The 25,951-nt window shown below is 55.9% G+C and overlaps 1 protein-coding gene across 12 annotated transcripts in view; it reads right to left on the bottom strand.

The window, feature by feature from the left end:
* The window catches only part of LRP8 (LDL receptor related protein 8), an 83,003-nt gene that overhangs the window by 4,629 nt on the left and 52,423 nt on the right, over window positions 1-25,951 (bottom strand). For 2 of the 12 annotated variants that reach the window (XM_036445217.2, XM_045584623.1), the window contains 15 exons: window positions 24,555-24,677; window positions 23,672-23,794; window positions 21,789-21,827; window positions 20,486-20,605; window positions 20,287-20,412; window positions 18,193-18,367; window positions 15,717-15,944; window positions 14,773-14,891; window positions 14,397-14,536; window positions 12,637-12,778; window positions 11,040-11,192; window positions 9,629-9,853; window positions 7,804-7,872; window positions 3,803-3,975; window positions 2,200-2,376 (listed from right to left, as the gene is read on the bottom strand). In XM_036445217.2, coding sequence (XP_036301110.1) covers window positions 2,200-2,376; window positions 3,803-3,975; window positions 7,804-7,872; window positions 9,629-9,853; window positions 11,040-11,192; window positions 12,637-12,778; window positions 14,397-14,536; window positions 14,773-14,891; window positions 15,717-15,944; window positions 18,193-18,367; window positions 20,287-20,412; window positions 20,486-20,605; window positions 21,789-21,827; window positions 23,672-23,794; window positions 24,555-24,677 — 2,132 coding nt within the window. The remainder of the gene's footprint in view (window positions 1-2,199; window positions 2,377-3,802; window positions 3,976-7,803; window positions 7,873-9,628; window positions 9,854-11,039; window positions 11,193-12,636; window positions 12,779-14,396; window positions 14,537-14,772; window positions 14,892-15,716; window positions 15,945-18,192; window positions 18,368-20,286; window positions 20,413-20,485; window positions 20,606-21,788; window positions 21,828-23,671; window positions 23,795-24,554; window positions 24,678-25,951) is intronic. The other 10 variants (XM_036445219.2, XM_036445229.2, XM_036445224.2 and 7 more) reach the window with 7 other exon arrangements.

A 25,951-nucleotide genomic window follows, 5' to 3' on the forward strand; every position in this document is an offset into this window, starting at 1 on the left:
CAGGGATTTTTTTATTGAATATATGCCTAAGGAACCAGACATTCTAGTGCTTTTCAGGCATTAACTCAGATAACCTCCAAACTACCCTAGGAGACAGCTTTCTCATTTATTTTACAGATGAGACAGTTGAGACTTAATGAGCTTAAACATCTGTCCTGGATCACGTAGCAAGTGGGAGAACTAAAATTTGAGCCCAAATCTGTGTGAATCCAGAGCGTTAACTTTCCCCATTAGTCTGTTCTGCCTCTTTGTCTAAACCTCCTCAAGCCTTTCTTACAGGGTTTTAGGTTCGCATATGTCTTGGGTTTGTTTTGGCGAATGTTTGACCTCAGGTCGTTAGCTGCTTGGCTCACAGTCAGGAAGGCAATCTGCTGCACCCCTCACAACTGATTACCCAGCATTGGAAGGCAATGCAGGTCAATGAAACTCAATACCGCTTTCCTTCACCCCTACTTTCTAATCATTGGCTGCTAGACTTCCGTCTGTGGCAAACGCCTGACCACTGGATGGTGAACCTACTCATCCCCGAGCCAGCCTGTTCCATTGTGGACAGTGGACTTAAATGCTCTCCTATACTGACATGAAATCTGTTTATCTTCTGACGTCCCCTGATTCTCTGCTAGACGCAGACAGTTCTACAGAGACAACACTTGAAATCTGCTGAGTGTTGGAGTTCCCTTCCTTTGGAATGTTGTCCTCTCCAGCCACACATCTAGCTTTCCCCCGCTGGTCCTGGTGTAATCCTGTTTCCCACTCATCCTTGTCCTGGACACCCTCCTTCGGATACACCCGTGTTTCAGTGTCTTCTCTGCGCTATGTGAATTTGGGCTAACCACTTCACCTCTCTGAGCCTTGGTTTCACCATCTGTCAAATGGGAATAATAATAGGGCCTGCCTTCTAGGGCTGTTGGGAAATCAAATGAGATAATGCATGTAGAGTGCTTAATATATTACTTAACACACACACAGGGTCCAGAGTCTTCCAGATCAACCTAACCAGCATGAGACACAACCAGACTAGCATGTTCCATCTCTGGACATTCTACATGCAATAAAAGGTTAACTCTACCGCCTTTCAAATCATCTTTTGGTTGTTTGTAGTTTTGCATGAATGCCTTGACCTTGCTCCACTAGCATCGATATTTGAGAGCACCTTTTTCTAAGCCAGTTACCCTCCCACTCTCTCCAGGCAGATCTCCAGGCTGGGGACAGGCCCCAAGAAGTGCTAAGGGAACTCCTGAGAAAGGGACAGGGGAGAGAACAGGTGGTTGAGAATACTGGCTTCCAGAACACCAAGGCTATTTACCCCATGTTAGAGGGGAAAGAGCATGGGTGTTTGTGTATGTACAGGCTGGAGTTCAAATCCTGGTCCTACCACTTCCTAGTTGCGATCCTAGGTGTAATTTATTTTTTGAGTCTCAGTTTCCTCATCTGCAAAATGGGGATAATAATATTAACCTTATAAGGTTACTATAAAGACCAAACAAGAAAATGTATGTAAAACACTGAGTGGTGCCTGAGACATAGTAGGTTATCACTAAATGTTGATTTCCTCACACTCCTACTCCATTTCTCTGAAACTGGCAGGAGGTCATTCCTCGGGTCTAGATTCCTCAGGAACAGATCCTCCTGAACGGTTATTTCTGCTCTGGAAACAATGCTTAATAACTCACAAAGCACTGGCGCATGTGCTGTCTCACTTGAACTTTATAACCCTAGGAGGCAGGTAGAAGGAGGATTACTGGTGCCATTTTATAAATAAAAGTGAGCAGAGACGTGACTCAGATCACGGGGTTGTGGAATAGTGAAACTGGGAATCATCTCCTTGCTCCAAGCTCATCCTTTCTTCCACTGAGCCCTCTCTGACCTTTAACCATTGCTTAAACGACTCTCTGCTCAGATTGGCCCCAGCTAAGGCTCCTCAGGGCCACCTGCCAGCCCTCCTCACTGGCTCAGCCTCATTCCCCATGTCTCCCCTTCGCGAACAATCTGCTTCAGCAGCAATCCTGTCTGCCCCGCTCATCCTGTCATTCCTTCCGCATGCCATCTCCTCAGTCTGCACCTACCCCGTCGTTTCTCTTTGCGCCAATACCCACTCACAGGTCGCAGCCTTCCGTGGCCAGAACGCCTGCTAGGCTCGGCTGTACCTGCCTGGGCTCGCACCCTCACTCGCCAGCCCCTCGGATGGCACTGCCCTACCTTGCACTTGACGACAGGCAGCTCGGAAAGAGGGTTCTTCGGGAGTTGGTGCAGCTGTGACCTTGGTTCTCCCGGCAAGACAAAAAGCTCCTTGAGGGCAGGGGCTGGGTCCTCCAGTTCTCTGGTCTCCCCAAGACAGGGCTCTGCCCACAGTGGGCGATCAAAGCCGCTGATTGCCTGACAGGGGGATGGACTGGATGACCTATGAGCTTGCACTCAGCCCCCTCACTGCTGTACATCCATGACACCTGCGGCGCCACCTGGCAGTCCTTGCTCCCCCAACAGGCCATGCCCTGTGTGCCTCTCAGCTTTTGCACGTGCTTCTTTCTGAGGCGCCATTTTCCTCCTTCTCTACCTGGAAAATGGTTACTCTTTCAAGGACACAGTGTATCTGCCACCTCCTCTGTGAGGTGCTCCCGACAAAACCTCCAATCAAGATTAACAGCTCCCTTGGTGATTTGTTCAACAAACGTGCACTGGGAGCCACCTATGCTGTACGGGCATCGGGGAAACGGGTTAATCAGATCGGCCTACCCTCAAGGAGCTCACGGTCTAGGGTAGGGGTGTCGAACTCAATCAGAGAAGGGGCCAAAATCTAAAATCCAGCCTAAATCGCGGGCCGAATGGTTTACTGAACAGTCATAAACTGTCATTGTGATGGAAACGCAGCAGAGTGCAGTGATGACAGCGTGGTGCGGGCCACATTGCAAGGCCTGGTGGGACGGATTTGGCCCGCGGGCCTTGTGTTTGACACATGTGGTCTAGGGGAAAGACCAAAGAGTAAAAAGACAAGTTGACCAGAGTGTGACATGCCACGGTGGAGAGGCTGTGGGAGAACAGAGAAAACCAGGGAGAGTTCCTAGAAGAGGGGACTCCTGAGCGTCTGCCATGGCACTTGGCACACAGCTGTACGGCAGGAAGGGAGGTCTCTACCTTCCGCCAGCTCCTTGGGAGCAAGTGCGTTATCATTCAGCAGAAAGACAGACAGTTGGTGTCTTTACTTGCAGGAGAAGCCCACTACCTGCTGCCCCAGCTACCTGCCCCGATATTTGTGTCCCCAGGGCCTAGAACAGTGCCTGGCACATGTAGGTTCTTGATAAATGTTTGAAGGAAAAGAGGGAAAGGAGAGAGGGAGGGAGGGAGGGAGGGAGGGAGGGAGGGAGGGAGGGAGGGAGGGAAGGAAAGAGAGAAGGAAGGAGTGAAGGGAGAGAAGGAAGGAGTGAAGGGAGAGAGGGAGTAAAGGAAGGGAGGGAGGAAGGGAGGGAGGGAGAGAGGGAAGGGAGGAAGGAAGGGAGGAAGGAAGGGAGGGAGAAAGGAGGAAAGGAAGGGAGGAAGGAAGGGAGGGAGAGAGGGAAGGGAGGAAGGAAGGGAGGAAGGAAGGGAGGGAGGAAGGAGAAAAAAAGGGAGGAGGGGAGGGAGGGAGAGAAGGAAGGGAGGAAGGAAGGGAGGAAGGAAGGGAGGGAGGAAGGAGGAAAAAAAGGGAGGAGGGGAGGGAGGGAGAGAAGGAAGGGAGGAAGGAAGGAAGGGAGGAAGGAAGGAAGGGAGGGAGGGAGGGAGGGAGGGAGGGAGGAAGGAAGGACTTCTTCCAGCAAGGAATACTTACTGCAGGATAGACATGGCCAATCTGAGCAGTCCTCCCGATGTGGAGCTCATCTTCATCCTCCTCCTCTGTTGTCTTCCTGTACACTGGGTTGTCAAAATTCATGCTTTTGGTGTTCTTCCGCTTCCAGTTTCTCCAGATCAGGTAGCCGCTCGTGCACAGGAGGGCTATCACCGCTGAGGAAAGAGACAGCGCACTGACCTCCAGCAGGCTCCAGCCGCTGCGCAGACGCCAGTGCTTCCCTTGCCCCCTCTCTGACCTTACTGCCTCGTTCCTTAGGCTGTCTCTCCGTGTTCCTTTCCTGCTGCTTGGAAGCCCTTTCCCACCTCCTCTTTCATGAACTACTCATCCTTCAAATCCGGCTCCAGTGTGAAGATTTGCTCAGCTTCTCAAGGTGGACTCAGTTGCTCCCTCCCACGTGTTCCCGGACCGCAGTATCGTGCTTTACATGTGTGTACCCCAGCGAGAATGAGCTCTTTGCGGGCAGGGCCTGTGTCTTTTCCTCTCTCTATGGCCAGAGCCTTGTGATGTGTGCTGCGTGAATGAGTGAACTTCTTCACCACACCTTTGCCCTAATCATGCGGCTTCCCTGGATTTCTCCAAGAAAACCATTCTCCCTCCCACAAGAGAGGGGCTCTGCAAGAAGAGGCGCACCTCTAGGGGACAGCGCGGGAAGACCCAGGCTCCGAGTTGGAATAAGTCAGCGTGCTAAGCACACAGGAGGAAGTTCTCAAACAGACCTGGGCACAAACGGGGTTCCAGCATAACTTGTACAGATTAACAAGATGATTCTAAAGTTCATCGCGAAGAGTAATTAAATAAAAATAGGAGATGCAAATCAAAACAACAATGCAGTACCATCTCACACCTGTCAGAATAGCCAACATCAACAAATCAACAAACGACAAGTGTTGGCGAGGTTGCAGAGAAAAAGGAACCCTCGTGCACTGCTGGTGGGAATGCAGACTGGTGCAACCACTGTGGAGGACAGTATGGAGTTTCCTCAAAAAACTGAAAATGGAACTCCCATTTGACCCAGTAATCCCACTCCTAGGAATATATCCCAAGAAACTAGAAACACCAATCAGAAAGGATATATGCACCCCTATGTTCATAGCAGCACAATCTACAACAGCTAGAATTTGGAAACAGCCTAGGTGCCCGTCAGCAGAGGATTGGATCAAAAAACGTTGGTACATCTACACAATTAATATTATGCCGCCATAAAAAAGAAGAAATTCTCATCATTTGCAGCAACCTGGATAGAATTAGAGAACATCATGCTGAGTGAAATAAGCCAGTCAATGAAAGAGAAATACCACATGACCTCACTCATTTATGGATATTAAAGAACATTATAAACTTATGATCCAAAAGACAGATATAAAGACAGTAAAGCAACAAGCAGACTGTCAAATTACAGCGGGGAGGGTAGGGAGATCTGGGGGAGATAAAGAGATCAACCGAAGGACTTGTATACATGCATATAAGTACAACCAATGGACACAAAACTCTGGGGAGGGAGGGTATGTATGGGGGGGGGCAATGTTAAAATATGTACAGAGATAATAATTTAATAAAAAAAATATTAAAATAAATAAATAAAAATAGCTAGGAAACATATGTGATACTTTCAACAAGAGAAATTTAAATAAATAAATAAATAAATAAATAAATAACCGGCTAGGAAAATGTGGCGAGAATAACAGTGCCCTGCTAGATATTGAGACAGAGCACAAGGTTGTGCTTCTAGTAGACAAGCCACTGGTGGGGGAGAGAAGCCTACAAGCAGATCATAGTCTACACGGGCACATAGTTCATAATAAAGGTGACAATTCAAGCCAGAAGGAAAAGACCAACTGCTCAGTAACGGGAAAACTAGACAGGCATGCAGGGGGAAAGTTAGATCTTTACCTCATACCAGACTCTAAAGTAACTTCCAAATGTGTTAATATGTCAATACTAAATTGTGCTTAAAGTAGCAGGAAAATATGCAGGGAGCTATTTTAATAATTTAGAGTGAGGCAAACCTCCCTAAGGAAGACCCAGAAACCATACACAAAAGATTAACATCTGATACTTAAAAACTTTTAAATTTATGTATGGTAAAAGACACCATAAACAAATTTCAAGTGGCATTATGCGAGAAAATATTTGGAACATGTTTAACATTCATCATGTAAAGACACTTCTATAAATAAGAAGAAGACACAGAACCAACAGGAAAATACAAAAGAAGACTGTGAATAGGCCATTCATGGAGGATGAAATGTAAACGGCCAATAGGCTCATGGGATGGAAAAACATCAGGGAAAGAATATCCATCTTTCATCCCTCCCATCAGTGGGAGTTTAAAATACTGATTACATCAGAGTGGGTTATGGTCGAGAAGACAGGAAAGGGGTGAGTTTCTCGTTCACTAAACGATGCTCAGAGTATTTCCCATCCCCTCCACACAACATAAGGCTGGAACAGCCTCGCCACCATCTTTACTGCGGAACCTGTTCAAGGCCAATTCGAATGCCATCTTCTCCAGAAGTGCCATCCACGCTCCTCCACGGGCACCATGCCCGTTACAGCACATAACATGTACTAATACCTCGAGTGTAGCCACTCTTTTATGACTAAATCTGACTAAGGAATGAAAGCTCTTAAAGTCCCTTTCTTCCTCGGATCCTTGGCACTTGGCACAGACCCTTGCTCAGTAAAGAACTTTTTAAAGCATTCACTCACTAATTCACCACCACATTGGGGGTTCCTAAGGTTAAGTTGAGGTACTACTCATGGGCAAGTAAGAGATAAACCTATGAACTGACAGTCCCAATCCAAAGATCCCACTAAGAGGTGACACCGGTATGAGAGACAGGATGTACAGAATACTCTGTGATCACCGGCGTGGGAGGGAATGAGTCAACTCCTGGGAATCTTTGTGAGATTTAACAAAATGTTATATATTCTGGCCATGCTGAACTCCTAGTTCAAATCTCACCCCTCCACACCTCCCCCCCTCTACTCCTCTCCCCCCCATACACGCCATGCCATTTCCCATTCCTGGTTCAGCTCATGGTGTCTTCACTGCTTGGGTTGCTCTTGCTCCTTCTTCACGTGGCTGGCTCAGCTCAGATACAATTTCCACACGGAAACCTTCCCTGCCTGCTCCCTTCTCTCCCAGTTCTGCATTAAATGCTTCCTTGGCACTTCTCCTGAAGCACATATGGCTTAATTATAGGACTTAGCGTGTCACCATCAAATCATCTGTGCTAAGTGTGTCTCTCCAACAAGAGGATAAACGAGGGCAGGAGCCACGTGTCATCTACGTTTAACCACCTCCCCTCCCCTCGTCCCAGAGCCTGGGACATAGTAGCTGCTTGCCAAACGTTTGTTGAAAACCAAACAGAAAGAAAGCGAGGTGGCACGATCAAAGCAATGGCAAGCAGCTAGCTCTCCTCATTCATTCAATATATATTTTACTTCCTACCATGTGCCAGACACTGCCGGGAGCCGGGGAGAGGGGCAGGCATGCGAGATGCCACCCTGTCCCACGGAGCATACCGTGCAGCCCCCGTGGCTGGATGCAGAGTGGGAAGGAGAGGGCACTGGGGATGCAGAGTGGGAAGGAGAGGGCACTGGGGATGCAGAGTGGGAAGGAGAGGGCACTGGGGATGCAGAGTGGGAAGGAGAGGGCACTGGGGATGCAGAGTGGGAAGGAGAGGGCACTGGGGATGCAGAGTGGGAAGGAGAGGGCACTGGGGATGCCGAGTGGGAAGGAGAGGGCACTGGGGATGCATCTGCGCGGTTGCCCAGGGCCAGCTCCTAAAGCGCCTCGCTGTGCCAAACTAAGGAACCAAGTTAAGTCAGGCCTGGGAGGCAGGCAGGAAGGCTGCCAGGGCAGAAAGAGGTCAACGGGGCAGGTCAGCATGCCAAGTGCCCCGTCCTTCCAGGGCTTTCCCCCAGGCCCCGGGCAAGGTCTCGCTCTCCTCCCAGTGACCTGGGGCCACACTCACCCACGGGCACGATGATCCCAATGACAGCAGCAGTGACCGTGGAGCCCGGCTTGCCGCCTTCATTCCCGTCTGCAAAACACAAACACCCATAGGATGATGTCTCTCGATTCCAGGGGTCCTCCCGTCCATCTGCATTATCATTCGTTTTTAAGACATAATTGAAATGGAACACAGTATCCCTGGAGCAAACTTCTTGGGTTCAAGTCTAGCTCTGCTACTCACTGTCTGTGTGACCAAGGACAAGTTATTAGATATAATAAGTATATTTCTTTGTCTTTAAAGTGGGGATAATGTTAACCTACCTCCTAGGGATACTGTCCAGACTAAATGAGGTGATTCCTGTAAAATGCTTAGCAGAGCGCCCGGCACAGCCCTGTCTCGTTCAGAGAGGGCAGGCAGTGGGGTAGGGTTGTTGTAAAGCCTAAACACGATAGGGGGTCCCTGTAGAGAAGCACATTCTAAACTGAGAAGTGCTGCCGAAGCCGGTCTGGCTCAATGGATAGAGCGTCGGTCTGCAGACTGAAAGGTCCCAGGTTCGATTCCAGTCAAGGGCATGTACATTGGCTGCGGGCACATCCCCGGTGGGGGGTGTGCAAGAGGCAGCTGGTCGATGTTTCTCTCTCATCGACGTTTCTAACTCTCCCTCTCCCTTCCTCTCTGTTAAAAAAAAAATCAATAAAATATAAAAAAATAAAAAATAAAAAATAAATAAACCGAGAAGTGCTTGGAAAGCGAACTGTCATTTTTAAAAAGTATGTTGCATCATCTTCCCACTCTCACAGCCCCCTTCATTGCCACGTGTGTACGGCACTTGGTAGTGTGGAAGGCCCTCCTCCCCGGGACCTCCTGCCGCGGGAGGGTCTGGGCGGGAAGAGCTGTCGTCTGCTTTTGCTCCAAGAGAGGTGACTGCCCCTGACAGTGGCCCAGTGTGTCTTTTCTCCAAGCCGACACAGCTACCATGGCAACGTGGCTGTCCTCTCCCTGCGGCCCAGCAAGCCCCGCGCAGCGATCGTAAGCCTGGAGCGTGACACATCCCAGCGGCGGCGCCCTGGCTGAGGGGAACTGGAATCACACATGTCCCACCGCTTCCCACACCTGCAGGTAGGTGCTCCGCTCTGAAACCCCAGCTTCTGCCGGGAGGACAGACCCAGCCAGCAAGGTGCTGCCGAGCGGCCGGGTTTCTGGGCCTCACGTGCACGGGGAAGCATTTCCTCTTGATTTACTCCCCTCGGCAGGTAACTCAATTAAAAAGGGTTCGCTGGTTAATGAGACGGGACTTTTCTGGCAGTGATAATTACTGCTCCCGATGATTTAATGAGTGGGGGAACCTAATGACTTTCAGCCCGGGGTTTGGGAAGAGGCACAAGCAGAGTAGTTATGGATATTATTATCTGAGGGACCGACCGAGGGTGTCGAGAACTGAGACCAGAACTTCTGAAGTTTCCATATCTAAGGGGCACTCCTTTCTCTACATGTCAGTACACGTGACACAGAAACCCCATCCCCCACCCCCACTGCAGCAGAGGCTGTGTGTGTGAGCACTTCGATGACACCATCTCCTTTGCCTCTCATGGCAATCTGGTGAAGCAGGTAGGAGAAGGGTTGTTATTATTCTGCTTTGTAGGTGGGGAGACTGAGGCTCAGAGACGGGAAGTAGCTTCCTTTAAGACCCTCTGAAGTTAGGGGCACCGAAGACTCCTACATCATAGGTGAGCACTCCACCTCAGAGATACCCACTATTCAGCTCCGGTACAACCTCCCCTTCCCACATATGCCCTGCCGCGGGTGCCCACAGAATGAGAGGAGGCAGAACTCATTTCCTTACAGTGCTGGGAGTGGTTGCTGGTCGCAGGGCTTGGGATAGACGGGCCGATGCTGGACGCCCCGGGGACGCTGACTGAGCTTGGGACTGCAGCCGCCGGGCGTGGTGTCTCTGTGCTGTGGTTCCGGTGGGTGGGGCTGTGGGTGGCGGTGCCTGGAGCCCTTGCAGAGTCCGCTTCCGTCCTCGCTGTGGGAGAGGCTAACGGCGTAGTTGAGGTAGATTGAGATGCTGGAGGGGGAATACCACGGAGGTCACTTGGACAGAGAATTTTATTGATTTAGTGCCTGCATTATTGACTCGTGGACTCTACTTATGAACGTATCCAGTTCAAGCACCGTTTCTGGGTAGCCTTCCCTAATCCTCCTAGGGGACTGTGCTCTTTTCTTTGGCCGTAGCCCAGGCACCACGCCTGAGTTCATACTGCATGCTGATGTGAGAAGATGAGTCAGTAAAACAATGCTGAGAATTAGGCGTGGGCAAGACCGCCGTGAAAGTCTGGGAGGAGGGAAAACCCTATCAGTCTAGGAGGATTTTACACGCATCCTGTCACACCATTAGGGTTAAATTCTCACTCCGCTTTAAACAATTGCATCTGGAAATCACAAATGATACAGTGGATTTTTGCTCAGACAAAAGGCTTTGTGCCTGCATTAAGACCTGGGAATGAGTAGAAATTTAAATGGCTGAAGTATGAACTATTAGCCTCGATCATGTCACAAAGGGCTTCTATGTAACGTGTTACGTTCTGGGCAGGAAACAGGGAAGCTCATAGTCACCTGCATATAAACAGTGGTAATGCCATGGGGATAAAAGTTATTTTGTTTTAAATTTATTGACTTGAGAGAGAGAGAGGAAGGGAGAGAGCCTGAGAGAGAAACATGGAGTTGTTGTCCCACATATTTATGCATTCATTAGTTGTTTCTTGAATATGCCCTAACCCAGAGATGGAACCCGCAACCTTGGCATATAAGGATGATGCTCTAAGCTAGGGGTGTCGAACTCAATCAGAGAAGGGGCCAAAATCTAAAATCCAGCCTAAATCGCGGGCCGAATGGTTTACTGAACAGTCATAAACTGTCATTGTGATGGAAACGCAGCGGAGTGCAGTGATGACAGCGCGGTGCGGGCCACATTGCAAGGCCTGGCGGGACGGATTTGGCCCGCGGGCCTTGTGTTTGACACATGTGCTCTAAGCCACTGAGCTACCCAGCCATGGCCAATCAAGGGCTCTTAATTTAAAGTCTGAAAGGGCATCCTGGAAGTCTTGGGGGAGTGGGAGGAGGAGAGCCTTGGAAGGACCCGGGGGCACCAGCACTGAAGGAAGGTGAAGCAGAGCCCGCGAAAGCCTCCCGCAGCGAGCGGCGGAGGAAGCCCGGAGCACACAGTGCCCGGGAGCCGGGGGGAGCCCGCGTACCTCGGTAACACCTCTTCCTGTCGGGGCCCAGCCACATGGCGTCAGGACAGGCGCACGTGTACTTGGGAGAGTGGCTGGAGAGCTGAGGAGCAGGGAGGCACAGGTACTCACAGCCGCCGTCCGGCTGGGCACTCAGCTCGCAGGCGTCTCCAGCTGGTGGGGGGGAGGGAGAGAGGCGGGCCCCTTCCACACCGGAGCTGGGCTCACCCCACAGCCTCGCGTATCCTGACCACAGCTCTCCGAGGCGGGCTTTAGGCCCAGGTTGACAGATAGAAGACCGTTACGCTTACACGGGGAATACATTTGTCAAGGCTGTACCTCTAGGGACTTGGGAGGCAGATTTAAACTGAGGCCTGTTTTTCTCCCTATGTCCCCAGCCATTCCTCTTACTTTTTTCAATTTCTAGATCTAGAATCAGGCACCTACCTTATCCCCTATGACTTATCCCCTATGACTTCTCACCTGCACCCTGAAAGCCAGCCCCTCAGTTACAGTGACACTTAGTACACCTTAGAGATAGAGGAGGCGACAGCAGGTGGTAGGATTCCTGGCTTCTATTCCCAACCAACGACCTGAATTATAATCCGGCCCCAGGATTCACTAGTTTATGCTACTGTCAAATGGGTCCACATAATAAACGAGAAGCAATGTGCTCCTTGTGGCAGAAGGGGCTCTGGAATCTGAGCTAACAATATTTTACTTCTCTGGGCCACCGCTTCCCCAATTGTTAAATGAGAACAGTAATACCCACACTTTATAGGACTGGCAAAAAGAGGGCACTTATATATTTACTAGAGACTTGGTGCACAAAATTCATGCATGGTGGGGGTATGTCCCTCAGCCCAGCCTGCACCCTCCCCAATCGGGGATCCCTCAAGGGATGTCAGACTGCCCATTTAGGCCCAATCCCACCAGGCAGTTGGACATCCCTCTCACAACCCAAAACTTCTGCTCCTAACTGCTTGCCTGCCTGCCTGCCTGATTGCCCCTAACCACTTCTGCCTGCCAGCCTGATTGACAACTAACTGCTCCCCTGCTGGCCTGATTGCCCCTAACTGCCCTCCCCTGCTGGCCTGGTCACCCCTAATTGCCCTCCCCTGCCAGCCTGGTCGCCCCTAACTGTCCTCCCCTGCAGTCCTGGTCACCCCCAACTACCATCCCTTGCTGGCCCGATAACCCCTAACTGCCCTCCCTTACCAGCCTGGTTGCCCCTAACTGCCCTCCACTGCAAGCCTGGTCATCCCCAACTGCCCTGCCTTGTAGATCTGGTCCCTCCCAACTGCCCTCCCCTGCTGGCCTGATCACCCACAACTGCCCTCCCCTGCCCACCATCTTGTGGTGGCCATCTTGCGTCCACGTGGGGATGGCCATCTTGTGTTGGAGTGATGATCAATTTGTATATTACCTCTTTATTAGCTAGGATTTCTTTATACCCAGGCTTATTTCACCAGGAGCTTGCTTGAGGCAAAATGAAATAAGACACGTGACAGCTCACACCCGGAGGAGGTGCTGCCTTACTCCTGGGGTGCTGAGATACTCGTGCCTGCGCCTCGTGGAGGGAGAGGCCGTGGCGGGGACCGGGACTGGGAAGGCTCACCTCTCGGCTGCTTCAGCTCATGGAAGATGACGATGTCGTGCGGGTTGTTGAGGTTCTCGGCCAGGACGGAGATTTCCAGGCCGCTGAGCCGGTTCGCACTGAAAATGGCCTCGTTCTCCAGGTCTGTCCAGTACACCTTGTCCTGTGGGTGCAGAGCAAAGGCTGGGGGGGCCCAGAGCCTAAACCCAGGACCCCAGTCTGAGGGTCCGGCCCCAAAGCCTGGACATGAGAACTGCCCTGCTGTCTGCCTGAGCTCCCCTGTCCACAGGCGCACAGGGGATGTGGACGCTGACCTGTGGATGTGCTCTGGCTCCCCCCGTCTCAGAGTGTCCTTTGGTGATTTGGTGCTTTGGCCGGGAGGCTGCTCGTTAGCGCCCAGCTAGGCCTGCTGCCTGGGTCTCTGTGAGCTTTACCATTACTGGGGCCCAGGACCATGATTGGAAAGGATGTGCGAGCTACTGAGGACTATTCCCTGCGGGGCGGTCTACAGCCTCTGGGCACAACACACATGGTTAATCCATACAGCCTGGATGTGCATCTGTAGAGATGTCCACATTGACAGGAACAAACATGTAGCCTCATGCACAGACTGGACACATACCCACATGCTCGACACACACACAAAGGCACACTTGTACCTAAATAAGCACTTATGTAAGTATTGATATACATATTTATGCACATAAGCACCAGCATATAAAGGAATACATGCTTTCTTTTCTTTTCTTTTTTAGCGAGAGAGGGAGGGATAAATTATGAGGAGGGGGATGTGAGAGAGAGAGAGAGAGAGAGAGAGAGAGAGAGAGAGAGAGAGGGAGAGAAAACATGGATGTGAGAGAGATACATTGATCGATCGATTGCTTCCTTACTGGGACTGAACCTACAACAAGGTATGTGCCCTGACTGGGAACTGAACCCACAATCCACAATCCACAATCGTCCGGTGCTCCAACCAACTGAGCCACACTGGCCCGGGCAAGGAAAACATGCTTTTAAATGTATTCATGTACACACATGCACACACACATATTTTACACGTATGGGTCACAAATACGCACAAGCACATACATGTGTCCGAACACACCTGTTTTGAAGCAGGGGCTGGGCTTGCCCATAAATTCAGAGCACAGCTGGGTGATGTCACTCCAAGCAAACACTGCCAGTGCCCACCACAGACCACTGCCCCCTGCTCCCCTCCCCTGGTGGCAGAGTTAGTTTGGGGGCAGAAGCAGAAGTGTGAGACCGTGATTGGTTCTTGCTTCTTTGTTCCCCGGGGAGAAAGGTTAACAGGGTCAGAACAAAGGAGGGTCTGAACTCTCACTCCTGGGAGCTTCGTGGCCTGGGATGATGTCTGCTTCACTTCTATGACCCCAAGGTCCAGAAAGGGTCAGTAAAACAGTATCTTTCAGGCCATTTCCAACAATAAACGATTGTAAGGAAATATAGACCCATCCCTCCCTCGCCCCTCCCTCTCATAACTGGGTGCCTTGTGTACATGTGGGCCCAGTGCTGGGTGCTACGAGTTCCCAGAGAAAACATGTGGTCTCGCAACTTACCTCTGAGCTTGGGGTCTTGCTCTGGGAAGGGAGTGCAGGGACGCTGCCAGGGGACACGGCCACAAAGGCTTTGCGCGGAGGCCGCGCACAAAGGCACAGACACGCCGGCTGCTCCGTTCGGACAGCCTCAGGCAGCCGTCCCGCCTGAGTGCGCCTTTTCTAGGCTCCGGCTTCCTAGGGGCCAGGCCTCCCGCACGGGCTCACCTCAAACACGGCGATCCCAAAGGGGTGGCTCAGGAAGTCGGGGGAGAAGACCAGCATCTTCCTGTTGCCTCCGCTGAAGTCAATGCTGGACAGCTGGTGCAGCTTGGAGTCTACCCAGTACAAGCGCTGGCTCAGCAGGTCTTGGGGAGGCAGGAGGGGACAGGGGACCGGGTCACCAGCCTGGGACCACAGCCTGGATCTCTGCTCTTCTGCGCCCCCTCCTGCCCACATCTCCAGGCCAGGCCTCCACCTGAGCCCGTCCCGGGGCAACCACCAGGGCGCACAGGCCTGGCACCGTGAGGGGTGCAGGAACAAGACCCGGGGGCTTGGGCAGGGCCGGGTGCTGGCACAGCCCCCATCGGAGGGCAGGGCTCACCCAGGGTGATCCCGTTGGGCCACTCAATGTCGTCCGACACCAGTGTTCGCCGGTCCGCACCGTTGAGCCCAGACTTCTCGATCTTGGCCTGGTACCCCCAGTCAGACCAATACATGAACCTAAAACAGAGAAAAACCCAACAGGGCTTCTTGTCAGAGACATGGGGGGCCAGTGACCCACTGAATGCTGACGATGACACGTGGTAGGGCTGGGAAGGCCTGAAATCCACGGGAATAGCCGATCTTGGCCTTAGCAGGTGCTTTAGCCTCCACCTCATCCGAGTGCTGGGGAGCCTGTGCTCCCCGTGTCCCCGGCCGCTGTGGGTGGCCCGGAAGCCATCTCTCCCCCGGCAGCTCCAGCCACAGCCTTTGGCTGCCCGTGTGGGGAGGGCCCTCGCCCACCCTCTCCTACTGTCCGGTCTGCGGAGGAGGGAGTGGATGCCACACAGCTAGACGGACCAGGGCCCGCCTCTTTCTTTCCTGGACACGCATTGAGCACTTACTATGTGCCAGGCTGCGTGGTTTCACCTCACGTACCTACTTCGGGACTACGGAGGAAGTCGAAGAGAGGCAGATTGGGGAATATGAGAAAACAAACAAAACGAAACAAGCAAATCCTTCCTAATGGGCAGAACTGTCCCCGGGTGAGACAGGAAGTGTGTGAGCAGCCACCAGAGGGCCCCCTGCAGCACGAGGACAGGATCTCCGCCCCGGAGCGTTTACAGGTGATTTCCAGGGCCGCTCTGTGCTGAGACCCGTGTCCCTGACTCTGTGACAGATGCATGGGCGGCAGAGTCCTGCTGGGAGGCGGAGGGGCCTGCTGGGACTCTCCTCCCACGGGCTGCGCCTAAGGCCTTCCGAAGCCCTCTTAGGACAGACCCCCGGGGACTGAGCGACTGGGAGCCTGTGGTGGGAGGACGGGAAGCTCCGGGCGAGGACACTCACCCTCGCAGGGGGTCCAGGGCGATGGCCCGGGGCTCGCTGAGGTCGCGGCTGAACAGAGTGCGTCGGCGGCTGCCGTCGACCGTGGCCACCGAGATGGACTTGTTGCCCGAGTCGGTCCAGTAGATGTGCTTGTGCACCCAGTCCACCGCCAGGCCCTCGGGGGAGTGCAGCTGCGCGTCGATGAGGACCTCCTGCTCCGCAGGGTCGCTGGCCTTGTCCATGTACGCGCTGGGAGAACCGGAGTGGCCGTGGGCGGGTGCTCCACCCACGCGTCCCCCGGGGCTGCCTGTGAGCCCTCTTTCCTCCTCCCGCCCCCCCTTCTCTCTTCTCCCCTCTTCCCCCTCTGGGCGAGGGCAGTGGGTTTTAGAGGAGCTTAGCTAATTTCTACTCAATGCATCCCCTGGGCCACCAGGGTAAGCACATAGGCCCGAATCAGCCACAGCCTCCCGCCTGGAGGAGTCCATTTTGTTGGGGACAGAAAGCTACAGCCAGATCATCGCAGCACGACGTGATGGCATAAGCCACTCGGGGCTGTAGCAGCAGAGAAAGGGAGGCTGCGGCGTCCTGGGGGCACGCAGAAGGCTTCGTAGGTGAGCCCTGAAGTCCCGCGCATTAGGAGCACAGCGAACAGCGCGTGCAGACGCCCAGGGGTGTGTGTCTGGAATGCTGAGTGAGCGCCGCATAGTGGAGGGGGAGCTGGGATAGAAGACGAAGTCGTGTGGGAAGGGCCCGCACCGTGGGCTCTGCATGCCACGCTGAGGGGCTGGATTTTAGGTCCGATGGGCATGTGAGGTCACCGTGGCACCTGAGGACTATGAGGTGGACTGGAAAGGGCAGAATGGAGGCAGGGAGACCGGGGGAGGGGGGCTGTTTACGGTCTAGGTGTGAGATCAAGAGGGAGGTTGTGCCAGTGAGAATGCAGGGAAGGGGCTGAAAACACAGTCGACGCCCAGGAGGCAACATTAACAGGACTTTCCGTCTCCCAAATGCCGTTTCTCCCAAGGTTTTCTCTCCCCATAACCTCTCTCTGGGAGGCTAGTTCCACAGTGCCCGCTGCCGTCCATCACTCTGACTCCCCCATCCCGGCCTCTCTCTGAAGCTCCAGACGGTAAAGCCAACTGGCCGCCCTTGGATGTCCAGACACCTTAAACTCAATGCATCCAGAACCTTCTCCCCACTGCCCTCCCCTCAGCCAACTGGGCTGCCCCAAACCCCACTCGGTCTCCCCCACAGCTCCCACCTCAGAACCTCCCGAGCCAGAACCCAAAACTCCCCAAATGAACCTGGAAGCTCGTCCGACTCTTCCGCCTCAGCCCCACTTCGCCTGTCATCAAATCCCCCCTCTTTCAGGAACAGCTGCTGGGACAGGCGAGCTGTTTCTGTGTGTGTGACTGTGTGTGGGGGCGGGCGGTAGTCATTGAGTTATCAGTGAGTAACATTTGGTATTCTTGTTTCGACCTTTCCACCCGTCTGTCCATCCACCCATCCATCCCCTCATTCTTTCAACAGTCTCCCCAGTGCCCGGTCCTGGCAGGTCTGCTGAGTGGATGGATCTCAGACAAAGCAAGGCTGAGACCGCCCCAAGGGACGGGGCCAGCCGGCTCCTGGTATCTGAGAAAGAGCGGGAGGAGGGAACCGAGTGTGGGAGGAGCTTTCCTGGGAGCGGAAGGTCACTGAGGGGTGTCACAGACACAGGGAAGGGCCGGACTGGGGTGCTGCATCGGGAAGGTTTCCCTGACCCCCTGGTTGGGTCAGAGGCCTCCTCTGTAACTCCCCTCATGACTCATGGTCGGCACAATGGATGTCACTGCACTGTGAGTGGGTTCTCCAGGCATCTGCGTCATTTCTGAGTCCTCAGGATCCAACAACAGACCCGTGAGCTGCTTTGAAATCCTCACCAGGATGAAACCGGTTTGGCTCAGTGGATAGAGCTTTGGCCTGTGAACCGAAAGGTCCCAGGTTCGATTCCGGTCAAGGGAATGCACCTTGGTTGCGGGCACATCCCCAATAGAGGGTGTGCAGGAGGCAGCTGATCGATGTTTCTCTCTCATCGATGTTTCTAACTCTCTATCCCTCTCTCTTCCTCAAAATTAATAAAAAAAAATATATTTAAAAAAAGAAAGTCCTCACCAAAGGCAGGGATTCCTTCCTTTCTGCCCTGACTGCACATTCCCTACTAGGCCACTGGGGGGCAGCCAAAGCCCCGGTGTTTGGAGCTCACAGCTGCTCTCCCAATGGAGGCACAGCCTAAGGCCAGGCCAGGGTGTGTGTGTGTTGAGGCGGGGGAGGGTGGTGGTGGTGGTGTATGTGTGTGGGGGAGGGCTGTGTGGAAGGGGTCCTGCAGTTCCATAGCCACTGTGATTCCGTGTCCCTTCCTAAGCCCTAACCTCGTCCTGGAGAATTCCAGGGGCAGAAAGGGCCCAGAGGCCTCCTTCCTCTCTGCTCCGGCAGCTCCCCGCCAGGCCTGGCTGCTCACCTGTAGATCTTGCGGTAAGAGAGGTCGCACCAGTAGATGCGATTGGTGGCCACTTCCACGTCGAGCGCCACGACGTTCTTGAGCATCGGGATGAGGCGCGAGTAGTCCCGCTTCACCAGGCCTATCCTCCGCACCTCGTGCCGGTTGGTGAAGATCAGGGACGGGCTCCTGCCAGCTGCCGCGCAGAGAGGCGGAGAGGGAAAGGGCAAGAGGTGAGGAGGGGAGGCCGAGGCCCCCTCGCTGGTTTGCTGGGCGATGCCTCCTTTTCCCGCAGAGCAGGCGGCAAGTCCTACCTCACAGGGTCGAGGAGCAGATGAAGCTATTGTTACAAAAGCGTAAGATGCAAACGTCCCACACATAACAGAAGGATTTTCCCTCTTTTTATTAGATGCAAATTCCCACAATCCCCCCCATTTCCTCCTCAGGCTGGCACTGAAGGCTGTGTGACCCCACGCTCCCTGTCCAGCCTCATCACTCGCCTCTCCAGCACGCCTCCATTCCAGCCTCCGGACCGCCGGCCGTTCCTCAGCCGCCTCGGAGCTTTGCTGCCTCGGGGCCTTTGCTTACGTTGTCCCTCTGCCTAGAACGCACCTCTCCCCAGCGACTACCACCTCCTTGGTTCAGGGCCCCACTGCGATAGTTCAAGAGGGGCAACACGAGCACTGAGTGCTTTACAAAGACGACTGAGGACCCAGTATGGAGGACAGACACGGGAGCAGGGGTGAGACTGGAGGAGAAGGAGATTAGAGAGAGGAGATTCAGGGAGGCCATTGTGAGTCTTTATTGGCGTGTATTTAGGGACATAGAGAGAAGGCTGCAGAGGTTGGCAGGGGCCAGACCATGAAGCGTCCTCTCAGCTGGGCGAAGAATCTGCACTTTATTCTGAGCCAACAGCAGGGCTGGGATTGTGCAATATATGACACAGACGATGCATATGCATACACAAAACCCATTTACGGACTGGAGATTAGATTTCAGGAAGGCCATCAGTGACCTAGACTTTCCTGGCTACTGCCTCAGGAGGGCACACCATGTCCCGCATCTACTCAAAACCCTCGGAAGTTCCCCTGACTTCGAAGGGAACCCAGGGTCACCCCTCGCTGGGAGGAGGAGACCTGTGTGATCTGCCCCAGTCGCCTCTCTGACTTCCTCCTGTTCTCCTTCTCCAGCTGCACTGGCTTCCTCACTGTTCCTTGAAACCAGGCATGCTCCTGCCTCAGGGCCTTAGCACGTCTGTGCCTCCGCCGGTGGCTGTTCCTGCAGATAGGTGCACGGCGGCTCACTCCTTCACCGCACAGGCCGCCTTCTCAGGAAGGGGAGGGCCCCGACCACTCTAACCAAAAAGGCTAGCCACTGCCCCTCCTGGGCCTCCCCCCTTCTCCTTCCCTGCGTTAAGAGTCCTCCTAACGCTTATTGCTTTCGGCAGCGCACTGTATAGTATTTATTTGTCTGGCTTCTTGTCGATCTCACCCACTAGGACACATGTGTCAAACACAAGGCCCGCGGGCCAAATCCGTCCCGCCAGGCCTTGCAATGTGGCCCGCACCGCGCTGTCATCACTGCACTCCGCTGCGTTTCCATCACAATGACAGTTTATGACTGTTCAGTAAACCATTCGGCCCGCGATTTAGGCTGGATTTTAGATTTTGGTCCCTTCTCTGATTGAGTTCGACACCCCTACACTAGGATGTCAGTCCCAGGAGGGCAGACAAGGATGTGTGTCTGTTTTGCTTACTGCTGAGCCTGCTGCCTACCACGTTAGGTGTCCCGTACAAAGGACTGAATAAAATGAATGAATGCATGCAGTTGGCTGAACTGACCGGTGAGGTCTGCATGTGCCATGCTCCTTGTGTGGGCTGCCGATGCTGTGTGTGCGGTCTGCATGGCCCAGCTTGCCTGTGCTGTTTCTGTGGGCTGTACTGGGAGGCTTTATGCAGCGTCTGGGTGTGTGGGCGTGTGCAGAGCGGCGTGCGGTGTGTGTACACTCACAGTGTGTACACTCACAGTGCGCACACCCCCTCCTCACCAATCGGAAGCACACTGCTTTCTGCGCCGCCCCAGAGCTCCCCTCCCCCACGCCCTGGGCGCCCATACCGACGGCCTTGCAGTTCTTGGTCAGCGGGTCCATCTCGTAGCCAGGGTGGCACTCGCACTTAAAGTAGCCCTTGAAGTTGACACAGATCTGGCTGCAGGCGTCCGGGTCCTCACACTCGTCGATGTCTGTGGGGAGGAGCGGGGGTCAGGGCGGGCGGGAGGCCCGGCCTCCGGCTGGGGGCCGAGGGGCGGGCCTCACCGCGGCACGTCTTCTGGTCCAGGAGCCGGTAGCCCGCCGGGCAGGTGCACTCAAAGCCGATCTTGAGGTCGTTGCAGATGTGGGAGCAGCCGCCGTTGTTGTGCAGACACTCGTTCAGCCCTGGAAAGGGACAGGGGCTCCTGAGGGTCCAGGAGCCCAGCCTGGGGTGGAGGCCGGACAGGGGAGGGCCAGGGCTGAAGCAGAGCCTCAGGGCAGCGGGACTCCCAGGAGCCAGGATGCTCTGTGGCCTCCCTGGACCTCAGCCTCGTTAGCCAGGCGACTGGGCGAGAGGTGGGTCAGAGGGGAGCGGTCCTCGCTGCAGGCCAGACACACAGACAGGGACAGAGCGGAACCAGAACTCCCAGGCCAGGGCTCTCTGCCGGCTGCCAGGCTGCCCAGGGTTTTTCCTTTCACAAACAAGTTCCTTCCAGCTTTTCCTTCCTCGTGGCCTCAGAGTGGAGAGGCCTGCATGTGCTCTGTCCATCCCTCAGGATACCCCAGCAACCCCTTCTGAACGCCCTCGCTTCAGCCTCTGCAGCCTCTGCAGCCCCCCCTCCCTCGGAGGGAACAAAGTCCTTCCTCACAGGACCTCCTCTGTGGTTTCTGCTCCCGCTCCCAGCTCTGTGTGTGGGGCTGACCAGTCTAATGGCTCCCTCAGAAGCTCCTTACAGCACTGATGTCTGATCCCTACCCATCAGCTGCCTTTCTCTGGATACACCCCGTTTGTCACGTCCCGCCTGGGCAGGGCCCAGAGCCAGCCCTCCGCGCAGAAGTCTGAACAGTCTCCCCCGTCTCGAGCGTGTGGTTATCTAAGATCCCCGGGTCTTTTTCTTTTCTGAGCGGCTGCTAAGTCAGTGCCCTCCTTACCATGAACAACAATGGGCTTTTCACCTCTCCTCCAGCACCCGTCTATTCCTACTCTTAGCCACCGGCCTGGCTCTGGGGTTACCGACTCCTGCAAAGGATGACGGGATGCCAGGAGGCTCTCTGGTCATCCACTCCCTCATCACCTCCGGCAGGGTCCCAGGGGAGGTCAGAGAGGCCGGGGCCACGGCTCGCAAGTTCTCACAGACAGCATCTTCTGAGCTTTGGAATCACAGAGGGTTAATTCTGCAAGCCAAGGGGCGGTGCCAGCCACCCCTCTGCCCTCTGGGCTCATGCACCACCGCGCCAGCCAAGCAGAGCCGAGCCGAGCCAGCCGTGACCATGCAAACAGCTGGCGGGAGCCGCCTGCCCCAGGCCATGCACAGCTGTGGGGACCCCCCTCCAGCCTAAGCCATGCTTGGGGAATGTTCCCCTTTACCCCTGGGCCTCCTCCTGTTTCCCTGAGAGGCTGGTCGAGCTGAAAGAACAAGACCACAGCAACCCCGTGACTGGGGGGGCCTGGGAGTGACTCGACCAGGCCCAGCCCCTGTGCATGGGCTAAGCCACGGTACCTCTGGGGTGATATCTGTGGAGCCCCACCTCCAGGAACCTTGCTGTCACTCCAGGCCCTCCCTGACCCCTCCCACACCATAAGATTCCCTCAGCACCACCCATTCACTTGTTTACCCGCTCGCTCCCTGACTCATTCATGCACCCACTCACTTCCTCTCCCCTTTTGCAGGTAGCAGCAACCCAACACTTGTATTTACAGGAGCCCCTGATGGAATGGCAGGTGTAGGAGGGCTTGGGAAGGGTTGATGGGAAAGCACAGAGTCTTCCGGGGCTGAGGTGGTCAGGGTGAGAATGGGTAGCGGCCCCGGACCTTTCTGACCCTGTCCACCCGTCCCTGGAGAGCTAGCGCCAAAGGGGAGCTGGAGGGGAGCCTCTGGGCCTTCCCAGTTCTATCCAGCCTGGAGGTGATTCTTCAGGGGGGGAGGGGAGGCTTGAGTGCAAGGGGGGGCAGGTCCTGAGCAGCACGAGGTCCCCCATGGACGGAAGGAAGGGCAGTGACACTTTCCCAGCACATGCACACACCTGCGCACACAGGCATGCACACACCTGCGCACACGGGTGTGCACACACCTGCGCACACACACATGCACACACACGCATGCACACACACGCCAGCTTACGTGCAGAGGCAGACAGGCCCATGGGCTCCACAGACACACGCACACAGACGTGGGATCACGCACAGAGTCTGTGATGCAATTCCCTTGCCTGACTCAGAGAAGGAGCCATGGATACAGACACTGGCCTCTCGCCAGCACAGAGACACAAACACATGCCTACATACTTCTCTTTGGCGCGTCATGCAAAAGACGAGAGAGAAGAGAGTTTAGTGGGTTAATAGTCCTCGGCTAGCTCCCAGGCCGGCGGGGGTGGGTGGGGCTGGGCTCAGTGGCTCCTGCTTCCCTGTCCTCTTCTATCTCCTCTGGGACTTTTCTTGGCAGGAACTTGGAGGGAGTGGGGGGCGGGCTAGTCTGTCACCTGGAAGCTCAGGGCAGGCTGTGACCTTCACCCAGCTACTCTTCCTTTCAAAATCCACCTTAAAATCTTCCACCGGGGCAGCCACGTGCTGTTCCTACGGGGCTCCGAGAACGAGGCTCCCGAGGGCCCGGGAGGGAGGTGCTGGGTGACAAAGGGCCTGCCAGGCAGGGAGGGAGGGAGGGCCTGGCCGAGGCTCTGTCCAAACCCCTGACCTCAGAAATGGCTTCTGCCTGTTCCCTGGGATGCCCACCCACCTGCAGCCCAGACTCCTGCTCTTTTCAGCGTGGGACACTCCTGCCCCTCTTCCCTCCCCGACAGCTCTAGCCACCAGGACGCCCGCTCCCGCGCCTCACTCTTGTCCAGCCTGTGAGTCTGGGTCCCAGGAAATCTAAGCTCCTCTGCTGCGGTTCTGCCCTCCCTCACCCGGGCCTGGCCTGAGCCTGCTCCTCCCCACCTCGCCTCCGGCGGGGCAGCAGGGCAGAAACACCGAGTAAGCGAGAAGGTTCCAGAGTGAGCACACACTCAGCGGTCGGCGAGTGGGAGGAGGAGGAGGAGAGGCTGGGTTTGTGAGAGGAAGCATGGCTGTGAGCACTGGGCCGGAAAGGAGAGGCCGTCCTATTGGTAGAGATGCAGCACCAGAGGCCCCAAAGCGGGCGGCTCCGTCAGAGGCCGCAGGACAGCGGGGTCCAGAGGGAGGGCCAGAGAGGAAGGGGTGCCCGGGGCGGCGCGGAGGGGGTTAGTCCGGCAGTGGGGCGCAGGCAGGTACTGTACCACACTCTTTCAGAGGCTCATCCGACCAGTCCCGGCAGTCCCTCTGAGAATCACACACTTTCCCGCCGTCCACGCACTCGCCACTCTTACACTGAAATCTGCGGGGACCCTCACATGTGGACTCTGTTGGGCCAGACAAGAGAGCGGACGGCTCCTGAGAGGCCTTCGGCAGGGAGGGCTGGGCTGGCCCCAGCGTCTCCGGAGGGAGGGTGGCCCGGGACAGACAGCTGGGTGAAGGGCTGGTGGGCGCTCTGCTCACAGGGCAGGACTCCCGGCTGGTCAGGATGCCCAGGCATCGGGTAGCTGGGCGGGGATGGGGGGGGTCTGTTCCTGATACTGCAGCCCCAGGGCCCAGGGAGGGGACAGTGTCAGCTCAGCAGGCCCCGGGGGCTGGACTGAGCATGTCCTGGGGGACCTGTGTCCAGCGGCCCTGGGTAGCGGAGGCTGCCTTACTGCCCTCTTCCCCAGGTGACCAGGAGGCCTCTACTCCTGCGGGGGGTGAGTGGTGCCCAGAAGGGCCATCTGAGGATGAAGGGGGCTCCCCGGGAGCAGGACAGCCTCCGCTCAGTCTGGGAACAAGGGCGGAAAGCCACGCGGAGACTCGGACCCGGACAAGCGGTGGGGGTGGGCTCCTGCAGCGCCCTTTCATGCCGTCCTTAACCATCTGGTCCCGGTGCCACCAGGACCGCAGGGAGGGGAGCAGGTGGTGCGGGGGCAGATAATGCTCCGGGGAAAGATGCTTCTTGGGGACGGAGGGGCGGCAGCTGCGAGCTCTGCTCTCCCCGCTGGAGCCGGGGAGGGGGGGGGGGCGGGGCGGGGGGGGGGGGGGGGTGAGCTCGGGGCCCCGGGGAGGGCGCCGCCCCTCAGCTCCGACCACACGCACCCTTCAGGCAGCCGGCTTCATCGCTCCCGTCCGGACAGTCCTGCTCCTGGTTGCAGCGCTTAGTGGCAGGGACACAGGCTCCGTCCCCACACCGGAACTCGTCTCCACGGCAGGTCCCCAGTGCTGCCGGGACAGGCCGAGGGACAGGGTCAGAGCCAGCGCGGTGCTGGGCCAGCTCCTCTCCCCCTCCCCTCCCCGTCTGCCCTCCCCCCTTCCTGTCCGCCCCTTCCCGTCCGCCCTCCCCTCCCCGTCCGCCCCTCCCCGCCCCCTCCGCCCCTCCCCCCTGTCCGCCCCTCCCCATCCGCCCCTCCCCCTCCATCCCTTCCCCCCTGTCTACCCCTCCCCCCACCCTGTCCACCTCTGGCCAGAACAGAACCAGTGGCTGAGCCTGGGGACCCCGAAGGACCCCCGACCAAGGCACTTCCGGTGTACAGACGGGAGACTGAAGCTCAGAGAGGGGAAGGCCGCACCCGGGGTCACACAGCACTCCGGTCGGCAGAGCCAGGACTAAAACTCAGGTCTCCTGCTTCTCCCTCTCCCGCCTCTCCCCGGGGCTGCCTCTCCAGCGGATACATGGCCTTCTTTCGGTTTTGGTGCTCATCTCTTAGTGACTTTACCCTTCAGCAAACCCTTTCTGAGCTCCCAGTGTGTGCCCTCGCCATACCAGGCATGAGCACCCTGAGACTGCTAAGAGCTTCCCCATCCTAGGCCAGTGTTTCCCAAAGTGCGGTGCGCGTACTCCCAGGGGCATGGGAAGAGTTTGGGGGGTGGGTACGCGTACCCCCAGGGGCACGGGAAGAGTTTGGGGGGTGGGTGCGCGTACCCCCAGGGGCACGGGAAGAGTTTGGGGGGTGGGTACGCGTACCCCCAGGGGCACGGGAAGAGTTTGGGGGGTGGGTGCGCGTACCCCCAGGGGCACGGGAAGAGTTTGGGGGGTGGGTACGCGTACCCCCAGGGGCACGGGAAGAGTTTGGTGGGGATATGCACTGCGCCGTGCTTAGCTGCGCCTAATTCTACGTTCTCATGAGTACGAGGGGTACTCAGCGTTACGAAAATTACAGAAGGGGTACACATCTGCCAAAAGTTTGGGAAACACTGCCTAGACCGAGGACCTTGAGGTGTGGCGTGTTAGAAGAGAAGGCAGCTGGGCGGCCTGCGGGAGGCCAGGGGAGAGCCCCGGCTCAGCTGGGAGGGTTCCGGGGCGCAGGCCCGGCAGGCAGCAGGGTGGCGGGGCTCCTGAGGGTACCCCCACTGCCTGGGACCCGAAAGGGCAGGGTGGGAGGTGCGATGCGGGGAAGGACACGGGCACCTGAAGACCCTGGACCTCGGGAGTTAGGCCTGAGCTCCTCAGGAGCCACGTGAGCTGGAGCTCGGGCGGGACCGGCGGGCAGGGCGCC

Source organism: Pipistrellus kuhlii, unplaced genomic scaffold, assembly GCF_014108245.1.
Source record: "Pipistrellus kuhlii isolate mPipKuh1 unplaced genomic scaffold, mPipKuh1.p scaffold_m20_p_2, whole genome shotgun sequence".
Taxonomy (NCBI): domain Eukaryota; kingdom Metazoa; phylum Chordata; class Mammalia; order Chiroptera; family Vespertilionidae; genus Pipistrellus; species Pipistrellus kuhlii.